Source organism: Netta rufina (genome assembly GCF_964035555.1).
Source record: "Netta rufina genome assembly, chromosome: 5".
Lineage (NCBI taxonomy): Eukaryota > Metazoa > Chordata > Aves > Anseriformes > Anatidae > Netta > Netta rufina.
Window position 1 is genome coordinate 32,039,352 of NC_140128.1, and position 16,932 is coordinate 32,056,283.

Sequence of the window (16,932 nt, forward strand, 5' to 3'; positions counted from 1 at the left end):
TACAACTTCTTATCTGAAGGCAGCAGCATGATTTCCTTCCCCAGGAATATCAGGATTAACGTTCACATTTTTCCTATTTAAGGCTCAATATGAACTCATGCTAAGTTATGATGTTTTAAATGCTTAGAAGTGGACTTAGTTTGCTGCATATCTAATTGCCACCTTAGGAAAGCCACTGTACTTGAAAAAAAAGAAGCCAAGTGAGTGTTTAATGCACTTCAATTTACACGATTTAACTGAAATTTTAGTTAATTTATCCTGAAACCTCATGCAGAAAACTCCCAAATGAAACGATTTTTTGAAAACATCTGCAGAATGTTAACCAGGTATTGAACCATGCTCCATCTTCCACACTCCATCTGAGTACTGACCGAACCAGAATTTGACACAGCATGCGCTGGACACTGCAGTCACACTCCCAAGTGCTGGGTTGCTTTGAGTGACAGCCCTATCAGTCAGAAAACTACAGTCAGCAGTTTCGTTAAGAGCATCAAAAGCTGGCTCCTCAGCATCATAAGAGAAAGCTAAGATATGAAACCAGAAATTCAAACCCAGTACGAACCTCAGAAAGTAACAGTCAGAGCACTAAACATTCCTAAAGATGTCAGATGGCATTCCAACATTCTTTCTGTGTATTACACAGCATTATGTATTAAAATTATGTTAAATTATTAAAATTGCATTAACATCATGTAGTTACTCAAGTATTATTTATGTATCAATATTTGTGTTAATGTTGACAATTTCAATAATTTAACAGTTTTAGTAATATATTATATACATTATATAAAGGGAATGTTGTGGGTTTTTTTAATAGAGTTTATACAGATTTATACATGTCCTTCCCTCCCTATGCAATGACTACCCTCAGTCGAATCCCAGACTGGGATAGAGGAAGGGGAAGAGGAGGAAGAGGCTGCTTCCGCCTCCATAGACTGAGGACATACAGGAGAAAAGCTAGGACACATAAGAGTCACAACATGGAGCTGCGAGTCTCCAGCTCAGAAAGACAGGCTGTGGTGTATGTAAAACAGGGAGCAGACAGTCAGGATGCAGCTTGATATGTTTACATATAACATTCCTAGGAACAAGACAGAACCTATCTAGAAAATCTGCCACAATTCAGAAGGTCAATGAGTAATCAGAATTAAGCTGGAAGCAAAAACCTGCCTTGAAAGGGAATGGCATGCTACAGGAGAGTTGCATACCACTCCTGTTTTGTTTACCATCTTATCTGGTCATCAAGTTCTCTATAAAGTGTTTCTAGCTTTCATTTCATTAAGGATGTCAAATATAAGATTAGTAAGACTTTCTTCTTCAAGGACTTTACCATGAGAGAAACTGCAAGATGATACGTTTAGAGGTTCTGGACAACTCCAATTTCTGTCACAGCAAATACAGAGGTTTGTTCAGCACAGCAAACCCACTGTCAAAGTGAATGGAATTAAGGAATCTCATTAATCTGCTATTCTACCTGAACATTCTCTAAAATAAAAAGACAAAAAACCTAATGAGCTTGCTGGCCAAGAATAAATTTCTCATCTGAGTTTCACTGTTTCCAATTAGAAGCCCAGTAAAGCCTGGACTTCTCCAGACATTCTTCTTTATCCCTTGCAAGATGCATTACTTTCTAGGCAAGATGCATACCTTTCTATGAGGGATCTGGACAGTACCCAAAACAAAGAAGCCCTGCTGTAAAAAAGAAATGTGTAGGCACAAATGCTATTTTAGTCTGCATATTGCAGACTGTGAGCCAAATGAAGACAAGAGTGAGCTATCATCCATGTGTGTACGTATGAGAAGATCAAACACTTGCCCGAATGCTCACCAGCACTTGTTTAGATTTGAAATTCAGAAGTTTCTTCTTAGTGGTAATTTGTTTTGGCTCTTCACCTGTGATGTGCACTATTTCCAACACGAGCAGCCACAGAAATACCCTTACATAGGCTCTTCCTACATGCTGTGGGAAAATGAGCCACACCAGTTTGTCCTCTCAAAATCCCCTGTTTAATCAGAGATCAGGTAGAAATGCTGAGATGATGTCTGAACTACCTTTTTCTTTGCCTGATGTGGGAAAATGCTCATATTTAAGCATATTTATACCCCCAAATAATATATTATTTGGTACCTCACAACTAAACAGTTAAAGCAGGGAAATAGTTGTCTTGCATTTTGCTAAATTCATCTATTTAGCTGCTCTCTTACTGGAAGTACTGACATAGATGGGTTTTTCCAAGTGGATACTTTTAAAGCACACCACAGAATACATATCTGGATTATCTGGAATTAATCCAGCAACTGTAGCAATCTGTGATTGAGCTTTGATGGGTGATCACTACAGCATTCTTCCAAAGGAAGTCAACGAGGAAAGAAAATTGAACTGTCAAACTAAACACAAGACACCTAAACTAGACAAACAAGTCTACAGGAACATTAAAAAAATAATAATCTGTATTTTTAAACCAAGAATTTCAAAAGATCTTGGAACAAGAAGGGTGAACCAGCCTGCAAGATTTGTGAACTGGTGAATTTTGCCTGGGGTTCCCTCTATAACCCCAGCATCCAAGAGGCTGCAGGCATAAACATTCATTTACAAGTGCCCACAATTCAAATTAAACATTTCTTTTCCTTACAGTGCACCTGATGAAACTGAACACACTACCACAACACAGAAGAAAATACACCAGCTAGTATAATGAGAAGAATCCTTTATTTGCAAAGTGCATTACCAACTCCAAATTATAATTATCCTCAGGTACATGCACCATCCTACACAGCTCCATTCGCAGCAAGACAAAGCCTCTGGTCAGCAAGCCTGCACACTAGGGGAACTATCACCCCCCACGGCACTAGGAACCCCACTTCCTTGGGGAGAGTTGTCTGAGAGGCTGCAGCTCCCAACTTCTAACTCTTCAACACACATGAATCAGCCCAAATCACTACCCTGCATAAAGGCAAGATAGCACCCATCAACTTATGGGTAAGAGCTTGCCTACAAAAAAAAGCACAATTATATTTGTTGTTTGATAAAGAAAAATGCCTCTTCTCAACCCCTTCCTTGAAAGGTTGTTGTATTTATGAACAGATCTCAGCTGCGTTGCATGAGAACAGCATGAAGAGGTCTGAAGGTACCAAGGAGAACCAGTGCCCCAAAAAACTCCAGCACAGAAACAGAGTTCTGCCAGTTCTGAGGTGAGATCTTTTCTTCTGTTTTCAAGTACAGAACCTGGCTTTTTCACACAGATTACAAAGCTTAAAACAAAAGGCTGGACAAAGCTTGAGGTCTGTTTTAGGAATGTGGTAACATTTATTCATCAAATGATAAATACTTCCTAGCCCAGGGCAGAGAAAAACCCTGTACAGGCTCCCTCTGTGAAGCTTTTAGCAAACTTTAGAAGTAAATTGGAGTAGATAGGTGAATTTAGAGGTAAACAGGAGTTGGACTCAGTGATCCATATGGGTCCCTTCCAACTCGGGATAGTCTATGATTCTAAATTTGTCTTAGATGAGAAACTAGAGAACGCTACTAATACACTCTGAACCAGAAGAAACGGAGCCTTCCAACTTGTGTCACCAGTTCTTCAAAAAAAGGTCCTTGAGTCCTTAAAATTATTTTATGAAGTAAGTAAAAATCGATATTAAGATAAAATTTTACTAACTTTTCAGTCATTAGTTTCAGAGATTTGCTGGTTTACTTAAAATACGTGAAGTTATCTGAACACTGTTCCATGCTGTATTTTTTAGAATTAAAGATTGCCCATCCTGTCTGAAATCAGTTTACTTTCAGTCTTCAAGATGTGTTTCTCTAAAATTTCCACTTTTTGAGAATCTAAGCATTCTTCTCTAATACAATGGCATTGGGAGGTCCTGCAGAAGAAAGGTTGGGACACCAGACCCCAAAGCAATTCCCATGGTTGTAAGAATAATTACAACGAGAAAGGCTCAAAGAATGGAGAATGTCTTTGTGATTCGGTTTTGCAGTTACTCAAGAGTCAAGAACAAGCTTTCCGCAAGAAAAAAACAATCCAGCAAACCTCTGTTCTCTCTAAAACACACTAAATGTAGTACAGCCTTTGAAACAAACTATAATTATGTCATAAGTACCACATTTTTCTTCCAAGAACTGACCTCTAATTACACCATCACCCTAATAGCCTAATTACATTGATAAAGTAGTTACCTGCAGTTAAATCATTTCTTGGCATACTGATCTACATAAAGATGCTTTTGTTACTCAATCTTCGGCAGATTAAGTCAGAGACGGACCTGAAGTGGCAGGAGAGAAACAGGCTTTTTTCTTTAAACTGTTTCTTCAGGTTTGAAGTACTTCTAACATCTCTTGACAAAAATTAATTACTCAATAAATCTGCTGTTCCATTACTTACGTTTTGAAAAGTAAGGTAAAGTGTAATAAAATTATAGGCTTGGCCAGACTTGCTTGCCAAACCTAAACGCTTGTTGTTTAGCAGAAACCCAAAGGTTCAATGCTACAGAGAGGTTCTCGGTGTACGCTGGACTGCTTTACTGCTATTTGTGAGAAGTTACAACGGCTCCAAAAGTCAAACCTGGATGAGCATGTAGCACTGAATTATCAAACAGCAATTTAAGGTCTGAGCAGTGGAACAGTCATTCAGAAATACTTTCCTAGGTGCAGATTCTCTCATTTCCCAGCACACATGAAGTAACTGACTATCCAAAGACAGGCTAACCTCATTCTTCCTCAGGGCTCGAAGAATTCACACAAGCAGTTATTGACAAAACAGTGGCATGCTGCCAGTTACAACTGCCTTGCGGAAATCCCTACACACACACACCCTAAATACCCTTACACCCCACACACCCTCACCCATCCTCTAATGGAAAGAACTGAAGAAACAGACAGCATGGTTGTAAACAACCCTAAAAAGAAAGGCAACGTTTTGACGGCTGGAATGCACTGTGTTTAAAACTTTAAAACATGATATTTACTCTACTAAAATACTATGAAGGTTAAGAGAAACCCTTCAGTATTTCTTTACAAAGGGAGTTAAAGCAACACAGGAAAAAATGCCAAACTCTTGTACTCCTCATTACTCTGCATTAGGAAATCCAGACTGATAGATGACCGTTTAAGGCAAAGAGCAGCTTTTACTAACATTAAGTGTTCCATCATTTCAGGTCAAGCAAACTTTAGCTGCAAAGATCTGTCTAATGACCATCCCATTACCTGATGTTTTACCGAGTTCCCCCGCTCCACTAGTACTTGTAAAAACAGAATGTTAACTCACCTTTCAGAGGCTTCCTGTTTTAGCTTTGGCATATCACCCGAAGCCAGGTCAGTGTCCAGGAAACCCATGAAGTCCCTTTCTGCATTAAAGGATTCTTTTTCCATATCAATGTCCGATGGGTTCTGACCAATGAATGAAGAATCTAAACTCCTCTGATGCAAACCTAAGGCATCAACTTCAGCAGGGCGACCACGAAGGCTGGCAGAGCTAAAAACATTACTTCCTTCCAGTTCTAAGTTACTGTTTTGTTTCACATCGCGCTGAGGCCGACTATTCAACCCATCATCTCTGAATCCTTTAGCAAAAGGATTGTAATCTATTTTCAGCTGGGTAATCTGGATGTTCTGGTAGGCCGTAACTGCAAAGAACTCAGTCTGCGGGAAGGTAAACGTGTGGACATCAGGGCCGTTGAGCTGAATGACTTCTGTGGCTTTGTCTGCAGGCACCAAGTGAAGTCGTGGCAGGTAGCGGTGCATCGAGTGCAGGATTATGTGACCCTCCTGGTCCAGGGTGTTGTTGGTGAGTTTCAGTTTGTAGAAGGACACTGGCTGGTGCATCCAGTAGCGGCCGGTGGAAGGTGACTGCGGGTGAATGAACACTCGCCCGAGGACGTGGGGTTCTGCCTTCCCGCTGGGCTCCCACCAGCGGCCGTTCCACTTGTACCGGTAATTGTCCACGGGGGAGATGTCCATGACCAGGATGTATTTCTGGCCGGCGTCCAGGCCTGTAATCCAGTACCGGCAGTACGGGAACATGCGCCTCCCCTGCTTCGTCAGAATCATCTCGGTGTTGCGATGGTAGAACTCGTTCCACATGCTGTTGTTATCCAGGGTGACAGTGATGCCCCCCGAGACGCAGTCAGCGGGGAGGCAGGTCTTCATTTTGGATTTGACTGGAGCTGACACGCTGCTGGCAAGAGCACAGGCATCGCGGTTGGCCACTAGGATTCCTTGGTCAGCTTTCCCGTTCCCCTGCTGTTGTTTCAGGATGACAAAGAAAGCAGGTGCTGTACCGAACACTGCCCCGCCATCCCGGTTACCCAGCACGATCTGCTGTTTCTCCATGATGAGCAGTTTTATAAGCTCTCAAATCAAAGTCAACTTCTGTGCAGTTCTGATAATCGTCTACATGTGGTCACCTTTCTGTAGAGAAAAAAAAAAAAAACAAAGCCAGTTGAAGTTATTGAAATACATTCTCTCTTCTAAAAAGGTGTAAAAGTCTCATGAGAGATCCTGTCTATGACTTTTAAGTTTTTAATGTGGAGAACTGTTAATCACTACTCTAAAATCAAGCACAATTAGGACATATCAAGTCAAGTCTGCTTGTGCATATGCACTTCAGGCCTCAGAGATGCGGGGTACAACATCCTTAAAGTGCATTTTCATGTAATGCTTTGCCACAACAGGGCTCTTTGCTTTGGTCAGTGCATCAAAGCGTTTTTTGTTCTGATACTGGCTCAACTTTTTAGGTTTGCTTAAGAAACAACATTTAGCAAACGTGCAGAAGTTTTCAGGAGAGCAAACAGCACATTTCTGACACAAAGGCAGAAGTCATTTGCTCTTGCCAGAAATAAAGAGGTCCCAGTGCTCCTCTGGGAAAGGGAGAAGAAAAAACATTGTTTTCCTCAAATTTCTTTATTGAGAAAGATAAAGTTTGTGCGGTCAGGATTTCTTCGGGATCCCTTCCCTCCCCATAAACTTGAGATCTTCTAAAAGCTTGTTCAAGACAGAAACAAAGAATGGAAGGGCCAAAACAGTTCAAATGACTAAGCTCGGGGAAAAAATAGGCCAGCTAACCTCCCAAAAGGCCATGCAGCTAAGATAAAATAGAAGAATGAAAAGCACTGGGCAACCTTAGCTACCTCTGTTTCCTAAATTATGAAAATATTTGAAGTAAAGTAAGAAAACATTGGTACTGATATGATTACCCTAATCACTGCTTAGGAAACTAAACAGTTTCCTCTACCAGCATATACATAATTCCAGTGTTTTGCGTCTAACCCACACGGGAGTGTTTTATCAATATGCTAAGACAATAAAAAACATATACTGCTTAAGCAGGTTGGCACATTTAAAGTAGTTCCAGTGCCTCACAAGACTGCCATTCCCCCACGCAGATATTTGTATTTTAAACATGATTACATACGGAACGCCACAGCAAAAAGAACAGCCCATTTTTGTATCAAATGCATAGCTGGGGGGAACCAGAAACCTGAGACAGGAGTGAATCACCAGCACCAGGAGTTAGCTGGTTGAAAGCAATCAGATTTCTGCTCAGATAATTAACTCAGGCTCACAAGTTTTAAGTGAATTAGGTCTTCAGTAAGACACGTGTGTTTTGTTAGGACCGCAGTACTGTAGGAGGAAGCACGCTGTCCAAGCCAGCAGCCACATGTATACGGGAAATGATCTCAAAACTCAGGAGATGGGCAATTTATACCCCGTGATGAACAGACTCGACACCTAGGAAATACAAGAGACCTGCTTCTACTCTTTCAACTCGATGTTTTAAAATTTCATGTAAAAGTTAAATTAGGAGGGGCAAAAAAGGCTTCTCCACAGGTTTGACCTGTGAAGTTACAAGACATGGCTTTCAGTTTTACTTTGAGGGGGAAATATTTACACACACACACACACACAATACTACTGAAAGGAACACAAAATTAATTAGCTGTGCAAAACAGGCGTCATAACTTTTGTTTTACTAATGCTGCCTTGCTTTTTCAATAGAGCATTTCCGCAGTCCCCAAAAAGGCTTCCCTACAAAAGCTCTAAACTATATAAAAAAAAAAAAAAAATAGAGAAATAAATGTCTATTAATATGACAGGTCTGGGGAGGGGAGAGAAAGCACTCACATTCTAAGCTGTATGTGATTTCCCACCGACCTACCATCTCTCTCTTCACACACAGCACGTTTGTATGTATACTGAACGTAGGATCACAAAGTGAGTTCACATTAATGCTCTGCACCGTACAGCAAAACTGTAGTAGCTTATTGAGGATATACGCTGTGTGATTTTAAATCTGGTTTAAGATGTACGGAAAGCCTTTAACTATAACCTCACTTCAGGAAGAACTTAAACATGCCAGAAATAAATTCAAGAGGTCTCAACAGCCATGCATTCAGCCAGAATTCAACACGTACAAAGAGCTACTGAGCCAGTTTTTGCTTTCCAATATTTAAAGTTCCTACATGGCACTAGAAGTTATTCCTCCCATAAGCAGCACTCACAGTTATCTAGCACGTCTGAGATGCTTGTGGTTGCAGCGTGATTAGAAGCAGTTACAGTAGCCAGGAGCTACGCTCCTTCAGCATTACCATCATCTATCACAAGAACAACTTCACACGTTTTATTACACTTGGTCAGACACAGTAGCCACTTCTATTGTAATGCGGCTTCAGTACGCCTTCTATTAGGGTGCAGAGTTTCTGCTCCGGGTCAGCGTGCGCACTTGCGAAGCCTCAAGCTCTGATCAGCATCGGCTGTTTCTCAGCCATCCCCAGACCTCAAGCTGGAGGAGAGGCAGCTCCCTAGGGAGCGAACCGGGCAAAAGCAGCGCAGGAACACAGCCGGACCCCTTCTGCCAGCCGGGCCGGCCCGGGGCGCCGCCGCGCTGCCGACGGGAGGCGGGCGCGGGCTCCAGTGGCAGCGGGCGCCGCCGTTCAACCGCGCGGCAGCGGCGCCTCCCGCCCGAGCGAGCGGCCGAGGCGGCGGGAGCCTAGCGCCCCCCCCCCCCGCGGCCGGAAGGCTCGGCCGGGGGCGGGCGGCGGGGCGGGGGCACGTGCGGGGCCCGCGGGGCCGCCCCTCGGCGGGGCAGCGCCCGGCGCCAAGGGCGGTGCGGGCAGGGCAAGCGGCGGCGGCGGCGCGGGGCGGCTCCGAGGCGGGGCCTCGCGGGGCGGCGGCGGCGGCGGGCCCGGCCGGGCGGCGCCTCGTGGCGGCGGCGGCGCCTGGTGTTAATTTTCGCAGCTGGGGCGGGAGGCGCGCGGAGGCGGCGCGGGCAGGGAGCGGGGAGGGAGGGGAGGGAGGGGAGGAGGGGGCCGCGCGGCCGCTGCCCGTAGTTACCGTGCGGCGCGGCGGGGAGCGGCGGGGCGGGGGGAGCGCGGCGCTTCCCTGCTCCTCACGCGGACCGTGTGGCCGCCAGCTGGGGACAACGTGCGTGCGCACCGCTCTGACGTCACCGCGCCGCCCCGCGCGCACGCGCGCCGCCCGCCGGGCTCCCCCCCGCCCCCCCCCCTCCCGCCTGCCCGTCACGTGCCCGCGCCGACAGCGCCGGGCTCGGCTCGCGGGGCCGCGCCGCCCCGCGCCGCGTGCGCGCGCGGAACCTTCTGGAAGCGGCGCGGGAGCGGCCCCGCCCCGCCCGCCGCCGCCTTCGAAGCCCCGCGGGGCTCCCGGCCCCGCCCCGCTCCCCACGGCCCCGCCTCGGGCCGCCCCCGGCGCTGCCCCACGACGGCCGGGCGGCGGCGCAGGCGGGCCCCCGACGGGGCCCTCCCTCGGCAGCCCCCGGCCGCAGCCCCCCCGCCGCAGCCGGGGGAGGGCCCCCGGGGGCTCGCAGCACGGCAACCACATTGCGCAGGCACCGGGGAAACGTGCAGCAAGGCGCCACGCGGGCGTGTGGGAGGCAGAGCCCGGCAGCTCCTTCCCGGTAGCCTGAAGGATGTCGAGCGAGGAACCAAAGGAAGGCTCCGTGCAGAGAAACCGACTGAAAGCACACCCCGGGCAGCACGGACAACGCAGGGCTGGGCTGGTACCCGCAGGAGAGGCAGAGGGAGGCGTTCAGCTGGGTGCGGACACGGACGGGTCACACCCAAACGCTGCCAACCGCAGATCTGGGAGCGAGGAGAGAAGAAAGGCTCAGAGGAAGGCGCAGGCAAACGCCAACCCTCGCGAGGAGGTTGTGTTCTTTCCGCTAAGGTCATGCTCAGCCCTGCTCTGAAGCAGCCTCACACGATGGTTCTCAATGAGAAGCTCCTCAAGTGCCTCAGCACGAGAAAAAGCCAAGGCTAACAGTCAAGTGCTTCTGTACGTCATGCAGCAAGTGGGAAGCCAGGGGAAGAAAGGAATCAGGAAAGCATTTCAGCTCAGTTGTACATCGAAAGCATTTATTGTAATTCAACTTGTAAACACTTCATTTAACTGCCTGGGTTAGGAATCCCCCAAGTACAATATCTGAATCCCAGATGCTGTCCACAATCCTCTCTCATGCTTTCTCCTTCCTTTCTATGTTCTCCCTTCTATCCCATTTTCTCTAAAAACACCATTTTCAAATCTCACATTTCATACTTCTGGACATTTCTCTCCTTTTGTCCTCCCTCCTCTGCCCTGGTCTCCCCATCTCCACACACCCTTCCTGTACAGACACTCGTACAACCCCCAGGAGACTCCACAGACGTTAAGGACCAACAGCACAGGCTTCCCCTGCACCGATCTTCTCGGTAGCCTCACAGGCGGGATGCACAGAGGCGCACTGTTAGAGGCAGGGCTCGGTGGTTTTACCACCAAGTTATCTGCACCTGGTTTATAACCTCATCACTGTAAGCCTCCCTGTTAAGCATGCCAAAAAAATGCTTGCTGGTTACAAAACTTGGAGCGCTTCCAGCATTCCCTACACTGCAAGGCTACAGAGGAAGTTGTGATCGTGCACTTTCCACCGCCAGAGAAAGTGGAAGGCACAAACTGCATCTTCTGGGCAAGACCCAAGCATGCCCAGGTGGGGAGCTGAAGGAACGGCTGCCGTGGTACTGCTGCACAGACCTTACTCCAAAAGAGAAGTTACTTTTGCTCAGTGATCCTGACAAAGACGTGTATTCCTTTTATTAGGTATAGCGGTCATCACATTTTGGGGCCACAGGATACACTGACACACAATTTTATGTTAAGCAACACATTTCTGAATGGTGATAGGAAGGAAGTCTGTGCCCCCGCCCACCTTTAGCAAGAGGCCATTTACAACAACCACTCACCCAGAGCAGCTGCACTACGCCGAGAGGCAGATGGGGCTACAGACACACCGCACGTGTTCCCGTGATAAGAGAAGCAACACCAGGGACTGTTGATGCTGCCAGGGATTTTGCTACCAGTGTACCTAACTCGTACAGTAAGCCTTGCCTGGAACAGAAGGAGAGCCCTGTGTTTATCGACAGAGCAGATTCACCAGTACAGGTCAGAGAAGTTCCACCAGCTCAAGTAGCCCCATTCTGAGCAGTTTACAGCTGACAAGAAACCAGAGCACTGCAATAAAGAACTGTCCCTTTTGATCAGTAGCAACAGCAGTTTTAAGCCTTGCTTGTGCTAGACACCAACTGGTAGCAGAGAAAGGAACCGGCCTGCACGAACTCCACACTGGCCTCCACAATCAGTGGAGTCACTGGATAGTAACCAATAACATAACGGTCATATCAGAAACTCTGAAGTTCACCACCCAGGAGTGCTCTCCCTGCTTCACAGAGCCTCAAAAGCATAAACTACAAACTTTTCAGGCTGCATTTCCCAACACTATTTCCCAAAACACGGTATTTTGAGCGTGTGTCATGCAAACCACATGCCTTCTTTCAGTAATGCCTGCAAGCACAGAGCACCAATTCCCAGCCTCGCCACTACAAATAACACAGCCATTGTAACTTTCAGCAACCAGCAGGCCACAGACTGCTAGCTGGAGCTGCACTGAAAACCAAAAAAAAAACAAAACAAAACAAAACAAAAAAAGATTCCATAGCAGACCACCAGCTGGAGGGTCACAAGGCCCAGGCTTTGCTAGGTGGGTATGGGGAGAGCAAGGCAGCAGGCAGACACATAGGCAGAACTTCAACGGTTGCAAACACAAAAGAGGTGCTGATGGGCTGCTGGTGTTTTTTTGCTAGCAGTCATCTCTTCCGTCTGAATACGGAGAACCCTACTGCACAAGTCGAGATACACCAGACTTGTGTCAGACGGCGTACTTTCAGATATGGTATATGAAAGGCACTACTACTGGAGCAGAACGGGGGCTTTCAGCTCTCACATTCACTAGCTAAAAGTGACAGCAGCTGAAACTACACTCGCTAGATGGAAAGGACAGCTACCAAAACAACCGTGCCAATACCCAGCACAAGTGAGTCAGCAGAATCTTAGTCTTCAAGTCTGCCAGTAACAAAGACCAGGCGGTCCTGAAACCCATACCAAGTCCCAAGTTGTGGCCACAAAAAACACTTATAAAGACCTGGAAATCCAGTGATGTTATAAATAGCAAGAAGTGTTGTGCAATGTGTACACTAGTGGGGATAAAATACAAAAATACACTTTCTTTAGCCAATGCTTTGCCACTTGGGAGAATGATTAACGCAGTAGCACGCCGCAAGAAAGTCTGTTAATTCTCAAACTCCATGTTGGATTAAACTGCTCCTCTCAACGTATACAGTCCCATTTCTGTACCATTACTTGTCCCACTGCTCTCCAACTGCTTCTCCAGAAGAGTTTTGGCCTGCCAGAGCTCAGCGTTTGCTGTACACAGATGTCACATCATATATAATGGCTCTCAACCCCTGTGCTTAGGCAACAAAATCCTACCCCAAAACTACTTAACAAAAAGAAATGGTTTACACCACTTAGTTGTGACAGAGAAGTAGTTGAAGCTCTTCCTTTAGCTACAGTGAGGAAGTATAATTTGATGTCAAGAAGATTACAGGTGTAAGTCGTGGTAGAACCTAGCTGTGGCCTAAGATTAAAAAAAAAAAAAAAAAAAAAGTTTATTTTAAGAAATGAATTGTTGCTGGGGAAAATAGTAAGAAAAAAGAAAATATAGTAAGAAAACTGTTTTTCCAGATTGTGGTTTCCTTGTTGATGCAAACATACTGAAACGCATGCCCTACCTGCACAGACAACTCACATCCCCAACGTGCAGGAATGACACAGCTTGCGATACGTCAGATTTCAGCTCAGAACATGACTTTGTAGTAAAACCCAACTCACTTCGCACCACCCAGAGCCCTGACTATTCCCAGCTGACTAGCTGGTAGCTCAGGAAGTGCTTCACAGACTGACAGCTGCACCCCTGCAAAAGCTGCTGTTTCTATTCTGCGGGCAAACACTTGGGGGAGGGAGGAAATACCTGCACTGGCCTCTCCTATAGAAAAACTGCCAAGCGTGTCACAGCTTTCAGCCCCCCTTTACGTCAGTGTTTTGTTTGACACCATTAATCCCACAACGCAGTGTGCGATATCCAGGTCTCTAAGGAGCTACTGAGCGTTGGGGATACACAGAGATCCTCCCAAATACCAAACACTACAAAATGGAAACACAACCCCTTTATACTAGTTATAAACCACTGGGGAGAAGAAAGGGAGGGACATCAGTGTTTACTGTAAATAACCAGTGTTTTACCTGTGTAGGTATTTACAATGTGCTATTATTTCAGTGTTTAAAATAAAGCCTTTTAGTTACTCCCCCTATTCTTCATAACATCATTAATAATGCTGAGTTTTTTTAATATCCTATTATTCCAACTATGGAAAGCTACAAGATAAAACAAGAAATCAAGCTTGTATGTTATCTCCCACGCAACGCTGGCCATAATCAACACCACCAATCTGATCAATTTCAGTCCCTTCACAGCCATCACAAAACTTTTACCGCATGTACAAATCTTCAGTTGAGGATCTTCTCCACATCATAGAAAAAAAAATGAGAGCCAAAAATAAGAACATTCAGCAGAGCAAGTCAGGAAATTAAGGAAGACTTCACCTCAGCTCAGGGCTATGCTACTTGTTCAGCTCTTGCTTTGTAGAGATGCTTATTACTACCGAGTTGCCAGTGGCTCTAGTGCATCAAATTGTAACCATCAAGGAAACCCTATTCCCCTGTTAAGTTACAATAAAAGGAAAGTAACTGCATTTAAAGCACCACACTGTTGGTGATGGGTTCCAAGTTTCATATCCATCTTCGTTTCTGACTTATGCTGCGGTCAGGCCAACCACACAACACTAACATTAGCAAAAAGCACTGCACGAGTCAGCAAAACAGCACAACTCCATCATCCCAAGTATCTGCGTAACCGTACTTAGGTCACGATCTTGTTGTTTTCCAAATTGGCTTTTCCTGAAGATAGAGACTGTAGCAATGAACATAAACATTTTCATTGTAGATATATTTTATCTGGCTTCCACATTCCATCTTCTTTCTTCTTTACTGTTTATATCCCTTACTGCCTTTCTATTTGGGCCTTCATTTGTTTTTTGTTAAACAGACTCTCTCCTCTGGCTACTTTCTTCTCATGACAAGCCTTCATCGTTCTTCTCACTTCATTCTTCCTTATCCAGATCAGAAAAAGATCAGAAAAAGACACATCAAGGATTTACCATAGGCACTAGAACAGCCAGAATCCATCAGAAAAGGAAAGAATATTCCATCTTATTGTGAAGACAGAATCTTTGCCATCATAATTTGATGCTGGATTCTAAAGTCACACAGTACTTAAAAACAAAACAACCAAACAAAAATCCCACCACATCCTTAATTATTGAAGAACAAGACCTCAAGAAGAAAGTCTTGCTGGTATTGCAGCTAATGGGACTGTTGCCTACTTGCATATTACGTCTCCATTTTTTTTTTGTAGATCCTCTGCTGCCTATGCAACGGCAAATGGACAAATGGCTGTTCTCAAGTGAAAGCTCTTCCTCACTCCTCTAAAGCAAAGATCTATTTCCACCGTGTCTGTAAGCATCTTGGACTTCCAAAAAAAAATATTTCTTTTATTTTTTTTCCTGGTAGAAAACCAAGCAAGTTTATTAACACGTGGGACTAACATTGGCTTCATCCAGTTGCATGTTAACCTGCCATGACAGACACAGCAGCATGTGCACCAACACTAGGTGAGTGTAATAGCTGGTGCTGCCTGACAGAATAGGTAAGTGAAATAATTCTGCCATCTCTGCCAGGAGTAAGAACTATGCTATTTTCCCACAAACACATACATAGGCACAAAAATGCTCGCTCACAGCAAGACTTTCAGGAAGAATCAATTCCCCATTCTGGTTCTCAATAGACTCACAGACAAAACAACCAGTGCCTGAGGGCACCAAAAGGGTGCTGCAGCAGCGTGCTGAGCGGCTGCGTTGGGCAGAGCGCCCTGGATCGCTATTTCCCCTAGCAGCCTGCCTTCTTCTTCACGAGACCTTCAGCGTTCAGTCTGTAGCGTCTTCAAATCTTCAGGGAGATTTGCCAAGCAAGAGAGAAGACGACCGGCGAGCTCAGCAGCAGCCACGCACCAACAGCGTCACAGCGTGAACGCACGAGCTCTGACAGCTCAAGGAACGAGGCGAACAGCCCAAACCGCGCTACTGCAAGCCTCCTGGAAGCCGCTCCGCCTGCCGGGCTGAAGCGACAACCGCAAACCCTCACGCCTCCCAGCCACAAGCGCCGCTCCCCGCTTCCCTTTTCACCCGGGGACTCCCCGCGGCGCCAGCCCGGGGCTGGCTGGCGGCGAACTCGCCCCGCACGAAGCCGCGGCGGGGCCGGGCAGCGCCCGGCGGCGGGGGCCGCCCGCAGAGGGAGCGGCGGGGCGGGAGGGGACAGGCGGAGAGGGGCGGGGGCGCTGCCCAACGGCCGCCTCACGCGACGTGCCGGGGCGCACGCGCGGCGCCGCGGGCCAACGGCCGCCCGCGAGCCGTTACGCCCCGCCTCGGCCCCCCCACAGCCCCTCAGCGGGGCCCGCTCGGCAGGGGGCGGGCGCGGCCCGCGGGGCCGGGGCGAGGCCGGGTGACGGCAGGCGCCGGGCACGGTGGAAGGAGAAGGGGATGGGGGGGGGGGGGCAAGGCCCCGGGAGGCGGCAGCTGCTGGCGGCCGGGCCGCACCGGACCCTTCCCGGGCGGCGGCGGGGGGAAGGAGGCAGCGGGCAGCCCCGCCGCCCCTCAGGGCCGGCACCCCCTCCCTCAGGACACCCGGTTCCTCAGGACACCCCCGCCCCCGGGACACCCCTCCCGCGGTGCAGGCGGCCCGTGCCGCGACCCCCGAGGGGCTGTGTGTGTGCGGAGCGCTCGCCGCCCTCCCGCCGCCTCTCCCCGGCCCGCTCGCCTCAAACGCGGCCCGGGCAGCGCGCACGTGTGATTGGGCGGCCGCGCTCACGTGACGCGCACGCCTCACGCCGCCTCCTCCTCGAGCGCCGCTCTCGGACCCGGGGACGCGGTGCTGGGGGGCACGGTCCGGCCCGGCCGCCTCCTACCTGCCTCCCGCCGCCGGCTCCGGGGGCGCCGCGCACCGCCCCGGCCCACGCGGCCCGCTCGCGGCTCCTGCGGCCTTCGCGTGCCACGCGCAGCCTCCCGCCGTCCTCATTGGCTGCGCCGGCCCATCACGTGGGCCGCTCCCGTTTTTGCCTCCCCCCCCCCCCCAGCACCTCAACCTCCTCCTCCCGCCTGCCCTCGGCCGGGGCCGCCCCCGCGGGTGCAGGGCGCCGGCTGCGGCGCCGCGCGGCCGTTACCGGGGCTCGGAGGGGGGGGGGGACGGAGCGGGAGGGGGGAGGAGCGCAGCGCGGCGGCGGCCGCGGTCAAGCTGCCTCGCGACGCCCGCCGGCAGCGCGCCGCTGATTGGCCGGCGCCGCCCGCCGACGCACTTCCGCCCTGCTGCCGCCGCCGCCGCCCTGGCCGCCCCTCCCCCGCCGTGGCGCGAGGGAAGCGCGCGCGGCCGGGCGGCGGCGG

The 16,932-nt window shown here is 48.6% G+C and overlaps 1 protein-coding gene across 8 annotated transcripts in view; it reads right to left on the reverse strand.

Moving 5' to 3' along the window:
- Positions 1-16,620, reverse strand: part of MGA (MAX dimerization protein MGA) — a 64,253-nt gene extending 47,633 nt beyond the window's left edge. For all 8 annotated transcript variants that reach the window (XM_084288528.1, XM_084288530.1, XM_084288527.1 and 5 more), the window contains exons 1-2: positions 16,461-16,620; positions 5,268-6,409 (exon numbers count right to left, since the gene is read on the reverse strand). In XM_084288528.1, coding sequence (XP_084144654.1) covers positions 5,268-6,331 — 1,064 coding nt within the window. In that variant the 5' untranslated portion in view covers positions 6,332-6,409; positions 16,461-16,620. The remainder of the gene's footprint in view (positions 1-5,267; positions 6,410-16,460) is intronic.
- Between the last annotated feature and the right edge of the window lie 312 nt (positions 16,621-16,932).